The sequence below is a fragment of the Solanum pennellii genome, chromosome 10 (assembly GCF_001406875.1).
Source record: "Solanum pennellii chromosome 10, SPENNV200".
Taxonomy (NCBI): domain Eukaryota; kingdom Viridiplantae; phylum Streptophyta; class Magnoliopsida; order Solanales; family Solanaceae; genus Solanum; species Solanum pennellii.
The window spans coordinates 76,066,975-76,082,355 of NC_028646.1; the positions used below are offsets into that span (position 1 = coordinate 76,066,975).

The 15,381-nt window shown below is 26.8% G+C and overlaps 1 protein-coding gene and 1 non-coding gene across 2 annotated transcripts; one reads left to right on the plus strand and one right to left on the minus strand.

The window, feature by feature from the left end:
- Window positions 1-6,024: 6,024 nt before the first annotated feature.
- Window positions 6,025-7,922, plus strand: LOC107001830. The gene is made up of 5 exons (XM_015199791.2): window positions 6,025-6,439; window positions 6,596-6,672; window positions 6,813-6,849; window positions 6,940-7,051; window positions 7,365-7,922. The coding sequence occupies exons 1-5, from the start codon at window positions 6,184-6,186 to the stop codon at window positions 7,795-7,797; spliced, it is 915 nt and encodes a 304-aa protein (XP_015055277.1). The 5' UTR covers window positions 6,025-6,183; the 3' UTR covers window positions 7,798-7,922.
- Window positions 7,923-13,276: 5,354 nt separating this feature from the next.
- Window positions 13,277-13,350, minus strand: TRNAI-AAU. Its single transcript has one exon. It is a non-coding gene; the product is annotated as a tRNA-Ile (tRNA).
- Between the last annotated feature and the right edge of the window lie 2,031 nt (window positions 13,351-15,381).

A 15,381-nucleotide genomic window follows, 5' to 3' on the forward strand; every position in this document is an offset into this window, starting at 1 on the left:
AAAGTTGTGACTTTTATGAAAGGTGACGACCTTTCTGAAAGATTGTGACTTTTCCAAAGGTTTGTGACCTTTCCGGTAAGGCACAATAAGAACCTTTTCGCACTACCCTTTGTTTTCTATAAATTGAGGGATTTCCTCTCATTTTAATAGAGAATTTATGGACTTCTTCTTCAACTACTGAATCGAGTATTCTAAATGTACTTTACTGCCGTTGAATGGTTCGCTGACACCGGAGTTTTTGGTATCTATACTCTGGTGATTGAGATCATTTTACCCTGGGAGGTCATATTCCAATCAAACCTCGGATACTAGAGGGGAATAATTTCCTTAAGGGGACACTGTGAATTCAGTGGACTTGATCTTTTTCCTATTAAAAATTTTCCAGATTCTGGTACGTGTTTTACAAACTTTAGATTTGTGAATTAATTTCAGTTCTTCTATTCTTTTGTTCTTCACTGGTTCATTAAACTTGGTAACTTCGTGTTTCTGCAAAGTTTGTTGGAATCAGTAAGATTCTTTAGACACATATTAACAACAATTCTTCTTTAAGAAAAATATTTCGTATATTTTTTTTAAAATCTGTTTCTGATTCTAGTTTCGCTACTAGTTTTAATTTTCTAGTTGTGAAAATGTTCTTAAACTTTGTTTTCTTACAAAGATGTTCAAAGTTTTGTTCTAAGTAAGTTTGGAATACAAGATGAACAACAAAAATAACATAGTTGAGGTACCTCAGGGGAAAAACCCAACAAATTTATGAATCTGTTCATTTATTTGACCATTTTTAAAACATTTCAAAAAGATGCATATTACGATTAAGTACTACTTATTTTAATAACTCTAGTAAAAATCTCAATAATTATGAGATACCCTCAAATGTGATTATTTCCCTTGAGTATTTATATGGAAGATGCATGCAACATGTAAACATATAACAACATCACATGCATGATAATATTATTCCAAAGTTGATTGGGAGGATCAAAATAAAATTACTTTAAAAAGGATGAAAGACGACAGATATGCTCATTCTCAAAGAATGCTAGATCCGCATTAATAGGCACATATATTTGTTTTCTTATAAATTAAAAAATAGGCAAACATATCCCTATGGGAAACTTATTATATACTACTACTACTAATAATAATAATAATAATAATAATGGTTCGTGTTACAGAGTCTAAATGAAAAAGAACAAAACTTGTGTCGGAGTTGACTTCTTCGAATCTTTTCAGACCATGTGTTTGTCCGAATATAATTTTTTTGTAAAAAAATAATTATTGAATATTAATAATTATTGTAACATAATATAATATATATCTGACTACATTTTTGAGTAATATTATGAAAAGTTAATAATTTTCATTCGATTTAATTCTTTTAGTAACATGACTTAAAAAAAAGCAAATATAATGTACTATTGAACTATTGCGATCATTGACAAGTTTTTTTTCTAAATTATTCACATTGAGAATGGACTAATTACTTCTTCTATTTTGATATATCCTATTATTAGCTTAGTCAATTTAACTAAGCTTATCCTAATGCATCAATTAGTATTTTGGTCAATCGAACCATGCATATTATATAGCACCTTGTTTAAATCATATTGTACGAGTTAGACATTGATTTTGTTCACTTTACCGTGAAAAAAGAATTGATCATCATAATATATACTTTAAAGTACGCCATTTAGATCTCGAATACTTAGACTATATACTTTCTTTGTTGATTTTTATTGATCATGTTTCGCTTTTTCAAAATCAAATTAAACTATATAAATTTTGATTAATATTTTTTTAAAATGTATCTTTTAAATTATAGTAATATGAGAAGAATTACGAGTTATAATATTTTGTATAATTTTTAAAGTTTGAAATTTCAAGTATTATAGCTATCTAATTTAATTTAACTTCAGATGAAGCAAATAGACTCTAAAAAATGAAAAATGAAGGATAATGGATTTAACTGCTACTGCTCAAAATGTAAATTAATTATCCACATTATCATATAGGAGTAATTTAACATGTTAATAAAATGTTATTTGTCTTACTCTTTGAATCTTTGAGGTTATTAAATGTGAGTATAATTTGGAGTGGTAATAAAACAATTCCATAAAAATATAATTTTTTTATTCTTTTTATAGGAATGCTAACGCGCAATTTTACGTTTTTTTTTCACTTGCTCATTCGCTTATTTATTACTGTTGTTTATCTTATTTTAATCGACTTAAAAAAAGATAGTATATAATTCACATATTAACTCTGTTAATTTTGACCTATTTAAATTCAATCATATCCGCCTATTTAATACTCTCTAGCTAGTTATTTATATCATATAAATTAATATAAATAACGTAACTCTTTTTAAGAGATTATTCATTTTATGAATCACCGATACAAACTCATCATAATCTAATTATATATAGCTATATTATGTGTAGTGGAAGCAGCTAAGCAAAGGTAGGTTAGGAACACAGCCCGTGATTCCCGTCGCAATGCAAGCTCCAAACAACAAATTTATTTTCCATTCTTTAATACATTTATAGTCAGATACACCAAGGCATTATATAGAAAAATAAAACAATATTAATATTGAAAAAGAATAAAAGAAAAAATAGTAAACAAACGGTATGACATAAAAAGTCATTATTTTAAAAGCGATTTTAATCCGATATTAAATTATTGTATCGAATATCGTTGCCTAGGATTACAGTCATTGCTAATGTGTGATCACATGACTAAGAGCCTGTTTGGCTCAGCTTAAAAGCTGGTCAAACTGACTTAAAAGCTGATTTTTGACTTATTTAGTTGTTTGGCAATACTTAAAATAACTTATTTTAAGTTAAAAAAAAACTTATTTTAAGCCAAAAGTTAAAAGCTGGGGTAGGGGTGCTTTTTTTTTTAGCTTATAAGCTGTTTAAGTTGACCACATTTTTATTTTTTTGCCCTTAATATTTTTATACAATCCAAATTACCCACATAACCCTAACATCTCTTTCTTCCATTTTTCCCTTTCACGTTTGGCATAGCAACTTCAGCACTTTTATCCAAACACATAACTGCTTATTTTAAAAATAAGTTTCAGCACTTTCAAAAGTACTTTTTTAAAGCTGCTTTTATTAAGCCCATCCAAACGGGCCGTAAGAGTTTAAAAGATTACACAAAATATACAATTTTCAAAAACTATTTATTCGAACAAGAAGAAGAGAGTATTTTCATTGATAAAAATATTAAAAAGTGGTGTAAACATAAGCTAAAATCCTAAATAATTTAATTGCGTAAATATGTTTTACGCTTTTATCAATACATAAAAATTAAACTCTTTACTTTGCTCTGATCTGCCTAATCAAACCAAAAAATAAAATGAAAAAAAAACACTATAAATACTTTCCATTTGTCATGTTAGTAAAGTTGCCTTTCAAATAATCTTCATTCTTCCAAAAAGTTTAAAAACAAAATTATTGATTTAGGGTTTACGTCTTATTAATGTCTCATTTATTTGACATGCTAGCGTTTGACTAATATTTGAAACTTTTTGTTAGAAAAATATTTATATATGTTTGACTCCCTAAACTAACTTATCTGCTAATTATTCCCCCCCGGGGGGGCGTTTTACACTAAAAATGTAAACTTCACTTCACTATATTAACCCTTTAAAGAAAAAGAATTGGAGTTTTATGTATTATATATATATGAAAATTTTACACCATATTAGTTATATACGATTCGCGATCAACCTCAGTAGGAAAAGACATGTGCTTTTACGATTTGTTGCGATTAATAGCTAATTATAACAAGTGATATATTTGAAGTAGTTAATTAACTAATCTGTGTAATAAATGACGAACATACATCACCGATTTAAAGGAGTAAAGTGTCTGCTAAGTCGCGGGGCAAAATTAAAATGTCTAAAATTTGAGTTGAAAGTGTATAATAGAAAAATTTTATCATGTGTTCAGGTACTCAATTGAAATACGCCAAAATTTAAATATCTAAATAAAACATTCTGATAAATTTAAAATGTTATCCATATATTTTGATCCGTCCACTTTCGATATATATTTATCCTACTGGAACACTGAACCACATTTGATTGTTACGTACAAATTACTTTACCATATTCAAATTTAATGACCTAATAAATCTGAGTCTGGAGTCTAAAGGATATAAAATACTAACAAAAATTTTAAAAATGGTATATAAAATTTTATATTAACCAAAACGGCAAAATCGCTGGAACAACAACGATTTCCTCTACTGCAGTGATTTTGCAAAATGTATTTTTTTTAAAAAAAAAAATTCAAATCGCTACCTAGACAGCGATTTTCATTTTTTTTTTAGAAAATCACTGCCTAGGCAGCGATTTCCATTTTAAAAGAATTTTTTTAAAAAAAAAATTTAAAGAAAATCGCTGCGATTTTCTTTTAAAAAAATATATATTTTTTTTAAAATGGAAATCGCTGCCTAGGCAGCGATTTCCTAAAAAAAATTGAAAATTGCTGCCTAGGTAGCGATTTGAATTTTTTTGTAAACGAAATTACATTTTGCAAAATCGCTGTAGTAACAGCGATTTTGCTTTTTCCGGTGAAGGAAATCGCTGTTGTTTCAGCGATTTTACCGTTTTAGTTAATATAAAAATTTATATACCATTTTAAAATTTATATTAATATTTTATATCCTTTATACTCCGAACTCTAATAAATCTCATGTCGCAGTTTAGCTTGGACTAGATCTAAAACTGCGTATTAAATTGCTGAAGAATTAAAATTAAATTGGATGGGGCCGGTTGGTTAATTACACACGATAATTTCCTACCTAACAATGTGAAAGGGGGAATTTTTTTAGAAAAGAAAGAATTATTTTAATTTTTGGTTTTACAAAAAAAAAAAAGATAGAAATATAAGTTGCAATTTTTATGTTGGAATCTTTTGAGAATGATGTGACATAAAAATTGACAAATTCCAATCTTAAATAGAGTGGTCCCATGACTTGTGTTTTTTTTTTAATATCTATAAAATAAAATAAAGTGACAAGAGTAACCAAAGATTTATTTTGAAATTAATTGGACTCCATCAATAAATAATATTATATTTGAATGATTTCTTGGCCTTTGCATGCACTGTTAATTCTCTCAAATTGTTGAAAAGCTTATGTTTTCAACGATGTTGAAACCGTCCATTAATTAAACTGCCTAAGTTTACTTTGTTCAGTATTTATATGTAATAAGTAGCAATATATATTATCAATGGATTAAATTCGTGTTATAATATGGTATTAAAAAAATATTTTTATAACAATATATATAAAAATCCGAAAGATAAATATTATTTACTTTCAATCTTATAATCGTGAATTTACAATAATATTTTGTATGTCGACTTAAAGAAGTAATGTGGAGTTACTAGTAAGAGTCAAAATAGTCATAAAAAGAAGACTTATTCACGCAAATTAAAATATTCAATTGGTGGAAAAAAATTCAATAATTTAAAGCAACCACATAATTAAAAAAATGATTTAAGGAAGACATTTTAGACCATATCAAACAAACCATCAATATGATTTTGATTTTCCACGGAAGTACAAAGAAGAGCTGGTCTCACATGAGTTTAATATACTCTTCTATGTCTCAAAAACTTATGTAACAATATTTTTAAATCAGTCTAACATAAAACGATAATTTCTATATTTTATTAACAATTTAATTTTAGATAACTCAATTTAACTTTAATAAAATAGTAGTTAATTTATATTCACACAAATATTTATGACTAAAATCATTTTTTTTTCCTGATGCTTCAAATATGTGCTCAGACAAATACCTTCACATAATTTAAGACATATAAAATATCTTTTTCTTCTTTTATTTTTTCATTTTGTGTCAAGATTTGTGGTGCCCTTATTACATCATCCATGAAAGCATGCATGAATGGTTGAATTTACTATATTCACATACATATATTTATATATATATGCATGGAAAGTTAGATAAATAATTGGAGAGAGAAGAGTCTTGATCCAACTTCTAGGTAAAGTCTATATGGTTGTTTTTTCCATTTGTTCTACTTAGAATAGTTCCTTTGTATAGTATACTTCTCCTCAAATAGAAAGAAGAATAAGTACAAGTATGCTCAAAAGTCTATTTCTTCTCCCTTTTTTTTTCATTAGGAGAAGCTATTAGCAAGTATGATGGAGGATAGTGGTGACACTGAATTTTCAAAGACAAGCCCTAATTCTAACCAAAATGAGGAGGAGGACGAGAACGTCACCTCAACCAAATTACATAAGGACGGAGGAAGCTCAAGCATCAGTACTATAGAAGAGAGTGAAAAGAAGTTCTCTGTGAGGCCTTATGTTCGATCTAAGATGGTTAGACTCCGATGGACACCTGATCTTCATCGTCGTTTTGTTCATGCTGTGGAAAGACTTGGTGGACATGATCGTAAGTTTCTAGAATCTTCTTGATTGTAATTGAAAGGACAAAAGTTTGCTTTTAATTTGGAGTTTGTAATTGATCTAAATCTCCTAATTAGGGTAATTCACCTTGTTAATTAATTAAATGTTTATGATTTTATCTTCTTTCTTTTTTTTGGTACAGGAGCAACACCAAAATTAGTTCTTCAATTGATGAACATAAAAGGACTCAACATTGCTCATGTCAAGAGCCATTTGCAGGTAATTAATTTAAGAAAAAAACAATTATCTAATTGATTTCTTGATCCATATAATTATGAAATATAATTAGCTTCATATGAACTACTATACCTTTTTCTAATTTTTTTTTTGTTTGTTTTCTAAATTTGTTGTTTACATAGATGTATAGAAGCAAGAAGATTGATGATCCATCTCAAGGTATATATGTTGTTTATCTTTTAAATTTACAAGTTTAGGGTTTTAATATTGTAAATCTTGCTAATTTCTAGTCCTTTATAAATCTTTTAGGGATTACAAATCATCACAAGCTTTGTATGGAAGGTGGAGATCCATACATCTACAACTTGAGCCAACTCCCTATGCTCTCAAGCTTCAAGCAAAGGTTCAATCCCACTTTTAGGTATGTCAATTTATTATATTCAAATCCATAAGAATTACGCCTCAATTACGGTCAAACCTTTCTATAACAACATCGTTTGTCTGATAATATTTTGATTGCTACGGAAAATATTGTTATAAAGAACGTATAACATGACATAACATGAAAAATCAATTCCACATAAAACATATGATTATTATAGTGCAATGTTGTTGCAGAGGATGACTATTTAGAGAAATCTGAATTGGTTATATGAAACTCTACTATTCATGTTGCTCTATTTAAATCCGTCTCAACGAGAGATTTTTAATTAGTTTATTACTCTTTTCCCTAGATATGGAGATGTTTCTTCTAGGAATTGTCAAGATCATGACTTGATGCATAGCTCCATAATGGGACAAAGCACAATTGACAAGGCTAGAATAGGATTGTACACTACACTCAATGAGGGGATCTTTGGCAGCAACCCTATTGATAAGCTCACTCCATTATTCCAGATAGCTGAAAAATCTCAAGCAAGAATATTGAGTACTCCTTTGAAAAGGAAGGCTATGGACTGTGACCTAATTGACCTGAATTTATCCCTAGGAGTAAAGCAAAAACACCACAGCCATGACAACGACGACGACGATGATGATGATGATGGGAGTAGTTTAACATTGTCATTGTCCTCACAAAGATCTCCTTCAAGATTGAAAGAAGATGTTAATTATGCTATAATTGAAAATGCAAGAAGAGGGGCAAGTACTCTAGATCTGACTCTATGAATGTGACATGATGATTCTAAGTGAGATCTTGAGGTACTTGTTTCTAAGGTTAATGCATTTTGTTGAGAATCTCTATGTACTGTTTACTAAGTTAATATTACTACTCTAGTATTTAATTTTATGAACTTTACTTTGATTACTGCGCTTAAAATTTAAAAAAGTAAGAAGAGTTTTGAATCTTATATTACATACAGAATTAAAAAATGTTTGTAATGAAATAGAATAATCTTAAATTTTATAGTCTTGAATATAATATATATATATATAAGGTAAAATGATAGAAGTTAAAAATTACTTATATATAGAAAGTTGACATATTTTTAAATAGACTAAAAAAAGAGTAAGATGTCTAAATGTTTTCTTCATTTTAGATTTTATTAGTAATTTTTATAAGAACTATCTTTAACCTACACGGACATGAAATAATCATGCATACATTATCTCTATTTACGTGGTTCAATCTAGTGATAATATTTTCACTTTTATTATGATTGATACTGATAAGAACAATTACCATGTTATTCACCTATTCAAACTTAAATAATATTTTCTGATTCTACTAAAAAGAGATATGTCATGTTATTATATTAACATTTTTCTTTTGATTTTCGGTCGTTAAGGTGTACATTATCATTTCTATATCTTTTTAGAAAATTATATCGATCTCTTAGTATCTAGACATAGTTTAGGTCATGATCAACGAAGTATGTGTGTTTTTAATTTTCTTTTTCTCAAGCTTGTCATATGTTTAGCATTTATTTAGTAAACCAATGATGGTTAAATAAACTGTAAACCAATGATGGTCAAATAAATTGCAGCCAAAACACAATCACCCAAAACTTTAAAGATATAAAATCTTGAAATCTCAAGGCTCTAGTGACACAAATAAACATATGTAAATTATTATACGTTATGTATCACTAAAAATGTTTATATCTTATAGAAGTTCTTATTGATTATAGTTTTGAAATTTTTAGCAATTGAATTAATTGTAATACACACTGTCAAAATATTATAGAAGTAGTAGGATATTTTTTTTAAAAAAAAAATTGAGACTTCATCTGATTGAATATACCAAGTAAAGTAGGAAAATATTGTATAAAATAACAAACTATTAATTCAAATGATATTACGACAATTTCATTTAATTCTAATCCGTAGAAAACACTTTGTCATTTGCCTCCTCTATCCCAGAGATCTCGCTTGCCACTTTCCCCGTCTCTCTCACTTTAGACAAATACAAATGTATAAACTACATTTATGTTTGTATAAAGCGAGAGAAAACTATATATACTAATACAAATACATATGTTTTTGTCCTATACACTTATAATTATCAAATACAGATCTTGCCCTACCAATTCTCTTTTGTTTTTCTCTTTCTCGCTGTAGACAAATACAAATTATACATTACAATGTATATTTTTTGTTAGTATAAAGCTACAACTTACAATTGTATATCACAACAAAAAAGATATACTTATACAACTTATATACAACCAAGTTAGTTTCTTATTTATAGGCAGATTCCAAAAATATATACTTATACAATTGATTTTTATGTATAATTATACCAAAAATACAGATTAATAGCCATAGCAAATATAAAATTTGTTATGAAGCGCAATTATGTAAACTATAGCTATAGCATACAAATATAATTTTTGTGTTTGCTTAATAAATAAAAAGAAAAAAACCTAAAATTTACTCGTTAAAGTATCAGTTTTACTTGTACATGTTTCATATTATATTTTAATTATAAAAATTAGATCTAGACCACAGTGAATGTTACGCTTTAGAAGACATTCAAAGTTAAGACAAGAATTTTTGAAACTTAATTATTTTATAATCTAATTAACTTGAGCTTGAAATGGGTAACCGACATCAAAAACAATTGAAGACAGTCTTATAAAGTTATTTTAAAATATGATTAATTCAAATTGATATGAATTAGACAAATAAAGAAGTAGAAATAAATTACAAACTTTAATTGACTACAAGTTCTAATTATAATTACACCAACTTTATTTTAAGAAAAATAATAAAATTAGATTTTAAAAATATATGCATAAAATTTTAGTAAAATATTGACAATAAATTATTAAAAGAAAATTTAAATAATACTAACAATAAATATAAAATTACTTATATATAGAGATATATATATATTAACATTGAATAATTCTGAGGCCTTGTATTTTCAGGGTTTAAAGTCTACTTTGGTGGCTTTAGGGTTGAGTCGCCCCTATATGAACCTAATGCATATAACTTTTTTGTTTGTTTGTTAGAGAAATTATACATAATACATAATCAAACAAATGTATATGGTGTATTTATTAATATTTGATAAAATGATTTTTTTATGGTGAAAAAAAATTATATTCAACTATAAATTGAGACGGAGAGAGTACACACTATTACTTATGTAAGTGTAATTTTAATTATAATTTATATCTTAATTAATATACTTGTTAGTAACAATCACCTACTTCCATGACATCTCTAAGAAATTTTTTGTTGAGAGAACATAAAAAAGTGGATGTTCATGTTTTAGTGTGCTTCTCAAGATTATTACAAAAATTATCTTTACAAAGAAAGTGACAAAATGAAATAAGGGATGCATGAGGATGACCAAATGTTGATAGGAAGAAAGTTATAGGTATTTGTGTTGTTGGAATATAGTGTATGAACCTTAGTGCCATAAGATGTGTGTAAAGTTAATAACATGAAACTTCCCTTCTATTGATTAAAAAACTATATTGTAAAAATACTAAGTTACAAAATTAATATTTCGAAGCTGATCAAAAGCTACTTGAAGAAAGACACAAGTATTTAAAAGATATATTTTGTTGCTCGAGCTTTGAATATTTGAATAATAATTAATTAAGAGCATTTCTAGGTTCAGAAGAGGATGTTTGTTTTTATTTTAATTATTATTGTATAGAAAAGGGCAAAATATTGGTAAACACATGGTAGACTTCACTTATGAAGTTGTAATTCCAAGATAACAGGTATTGTCTGTAGGAATCTTTCTTATAAATATACATACCTTATTTGGCTCTTAATTATATGCGTAGTCTTCGCGAATATTTTTATCGTCACAAAATAAGTGTTATTTTAATAAATAAATTATTAAAAATATTCACTGTAATAAAATTAAGTTTATGCCTAACTAATAAACCAACGTTGAACTCTATGTGAATCAGTTTATGCCTTGCATGTACATTAAGTTTAAAAATATAAATAAAATTTATTTGAATCATGTGATACTAAACTAATGATATATATAATGTTAACATCATATTAAAAATGGAAAAGGGCCTAGAATATCTTTGAAGTATTGGAAATAGTACAAAATTATCTTCCATCCACTTATTGGCTCCAAAATACCTATTGCTGTCATCCACCATTGAGTTCAAAATTGACCACTTATTTAACTATTTTAAAATTAAACTGTTTAAATATTTGTTAAAATATTTGGCGTTCAACTATTGGTTATAATTTAATTTATTAATATAATTTATAAGCCAATAACTACCCACTCATTACTAACTAAACCCAACTCAACTAGTAAACCAATTATAATATCAAAATCATCATAAACACTACTAAAACACGACAAAATTATAGATTCCTGAAAATGATCCAAAATTATTTGAGTTCGAATCAAAGCCCCAATCAAATTTAGGTTGAGCCGCTTATTTAGGAGGACAGTTTCAATATAATTCTCTTTTAAACTTGAATTCGAAATTTATGATTAAAGGTAAAGAAGTAGTACATCGCAAATTAATTAATGCACTTTTTTTAATATAATTTTATAAATATTTATGATTTGTTTTAAAACTTTTAATATATTTTATTTTTTTAAAAAAAGTTTTCTATGAAGTAACATCACATAGTTGAGACGAAAGAATAATTAAAATGAACATAGTCAGACTCGTAAGTTTATTGGTAATTTTTATTTAGACACTTGAATGTATGATAATTTACTTCTATAGATATTTTCGTCTCAAAATTTTAAAAACACTCATTGACAGTAGCGTTCATGTTTTTGCATTAATAATGTAACAGGTTTATTAATTTGGTGGGGTTTAATTAGTAGTGTGGGTAGTGGATTGATTTATAAATTATACTAATAAGTTAAATTATAACAAATAGTTGAGCGCCACGTATTTAAAAAAATATTTAAATAGTTTCAATTTAAAACCGTTAAATAAGTAGTCAATTTTGAACCCAAAGGTGGATGACAATGACATTTTGGAGCCAATAGGTGGGTGGAAAGGGTATTACGGAGCTAATAGGTGAATGGAGGGTAATTCTACACCATTTTCAATACTTCAAGTGTATTTTAAGCCCTTTTCCATATTAAAAATATTCTTTAAATCTTATTATGTTAAATATGTTATTCTTTAAAAGCAGGGGCAAATCCAAAAGCTTAATTGTCGTTTCATGCTAATTCAATAACTTTTATCAAAATGGACTTAATTCAATAAATTTGGAAATATCCCTGGATAAAAGACAGATGAGGCCTGAGGGTTCCATCTAGATGCATTTTTCTTAGGGCAACTTTCACATATAGCAAATAAAAAATCCATATTTATATGATATAGCAAAGTTTGCATAATTGCGCTCCATAGCAAACATAAAATTGTATAATTCGCTATACATATACAATTGTATAATTCGCTGGCCTAAATTGTATAATTCGCTGGCCTATTTCGCTGCAATTGTATAATTCGCTATCCTATTTCACTGCAATTATATAATGCACAATTGTATAATTCACTGCCTATTTCGCTGCAATATTTTTATAAAATTTGCTTTGCATACAATTGAATCGAATTAAAATGTATGTATATTGCATAATTATAAGTGTATAGCAAGAAAANTAAGTGTATAGCAAGAAGATATATGTTTTTCTCTCGCTTTATACAAAAACAGAAACACAATATATACACTTCTGTTGTATAAAGCTAGAGAAAATTGTATTTCACTGCAATTGTATAATTCGCAATTGTATAATTCGCAATTGTATAATTCGTTGACCTTTTTCTCTGCAATATTTGTAAAATTTGCATTTGTCTACAATTGAATTGAAGTAAAATGTTTGTAAATTGTATAATTAAGTGTATAACACGAAGATATATGTTTTTGCATGTGTATATACAATTTTCTCTCGCTTTATACAAAACAGAAACAGAAATTATACACTTCTGTGTATAAAGCGAGAGAGGCGAGAATGGGAGAGTGGCGAGCGAGACTTTTGGGAGAGAGGCGCCTGGCAAATTTTGGCTAACGTTTGCTATGGAGCACAATTAAATCAAACCCTAGCTACTCCATTTATTTTAGGTTATTAGTTTGCTATTATATACAATTTTCCCTTTTTCTTATGGAACTTTTTGATTTTCAGAGTTCAACTTGGAAAAAATTGAACAAAATTTATGACAACATCTCCTAACGAAAAAATAAACAAAATTGATGGCCCATGCAGGTCTCGAACCTGCGACCTTCGCGTTATTAGCACGACGCTCTAACCAACTGAGCTAATGGGCCATCTATTTAATCTTCATTTTAGTTTTACATAGTCAAATTCTATACTTAACAATGGGCTAATGCAATTCATTAACTTATTGTGTGCCATTAGTTTGTAGTACTAATTTTTAATTGGGAAAATTTCATAAATGACTATAGGAGGAAATATAATAGGTCTTCTTAACTATAGTTTGGCTATTTATGTATCATAGTTATAGTTTGAATAGCTACTATTATTTTTATTTGTATATTTCAGACTTATTCAAATCGTTTATACAAATACAGTTTCAATAGTTGTGTAACTAATCAATCGATAATTAAGGAGAATATTAATATCATAATTTTAGGTCATTAAGTTTAATTAGAATCCATTACTTAATAGGTTTCCTTCTTGTTCCAAAAACACAGAGTACTTAATCGTTATGTACTCAATCTTTGAGTTTGTTAAGTTTATTGAGGGTTTACTTATCTATCTCAAATTCAGTATTGTGATAAGTTTGTACTATAGGTATACAGTTTGAACTTCTAAATATTTTATACAAATCGTTATGAAATTTAAGTTAATAAATTTGTACAAATGAAAATGTTTATACAAATTTATTTATACAAATGAGCACGTTTATAATTTATATAAATTTGTATATTAGAGAAATTCTTTATAACTTATTTAAATTTTATACAATTCGTTATGTATTTTAAATGAATAAAATTGCATAATTGAGAAATTTGCAGTTAGTTATAGCAGTTTGTATATGCTATAAGACGTGTATTATACATAACACTAATTTTTAACAAGTCATTATGTTTATACAAAAAATTATGTATTCTACAGATTTTTTACAAATCGTAATGAAATTTAAGTCAGTAAATTTGAATTTGTTTATACAAATGAGTACAATTATAACTTATATAAATTTGTATATTTGAGAAATTCTTTATAACTTATATAAATTTTATACAATTCGTTATGTATTTTAAATGAATAAAATTGCATAATTGAGAAATTTGTGATTAGTTATAGCAGTTTGTATATGCTAAGACTTGTATTATACATAACACTAACTTTAAACAAGTCGTTATGTTTATACAAAAAATTATGTATTCTACAGATTTTATACAAATCGTTATGAAATTTAAGTCAATAAATTTGAGTTTGTTTATACAAATGAGTACATTTATAACTTATATAAATTTGTATATTTGAGAAATTCTTTATAACTTATATAAATTTTATACAATTCTTTATGTATTTTAAATGAATAAAATTGCATAATTGAGAAATTTATGATTAATTTTAGCAGTTTGTATATGCTAAGACTTGTATATACATTATAGAACTTTTTATGTTTATACAAAAATTTATGTATTCTACAGATTTTACATAAATCGTTATGAAATTTAAGTCAATAAATCATATAAATGAGAACGTTTATACAAATGAGCACGTTTATAACTTTATATAAATTTGTATATTTGAGAAATTCTTCATAACTTATATAATTTATATAATTTGCATAATTGAGAAACTTACGATTAGTTGTAACAATTCGTATATGATATGACGTGAACTATACATTGTACAAATTGTATATAAGTCATTATGTACTTTTTAAATCAACAAATGTGTATTATTGAGTAACTTGCGACTAGTTATAGTAGTTTGTATATGATAATGTGTGCATTATACATTATATTAATTTTATACAATTCGTTATGTTTATACAAAAAATTATATATTTTACAGATTTAATACAATTCTTTATGGGACTGACCACCTCATTGTATACCTAACCGTAAAAGACCTTTTTATGCTTTTGTATATAAATTTATACAAAATCTATTTTATCTCTCATAACCCTATTCCATATCTTTCTCCTAAAATCACTTCTCCACTCCTATTTTAAATTTCAAATTTGGAAAAATTTCACGTTCTCCCTTCCGTCTTGCTTTCAATTTTCGCTGGTAAACGTCAAAATCAACCCATGAATTCATTTATTTTCCTATTTGTCTTTTTCCTTCTGCCTAGTTAGTTTTTTCATATATATATATATA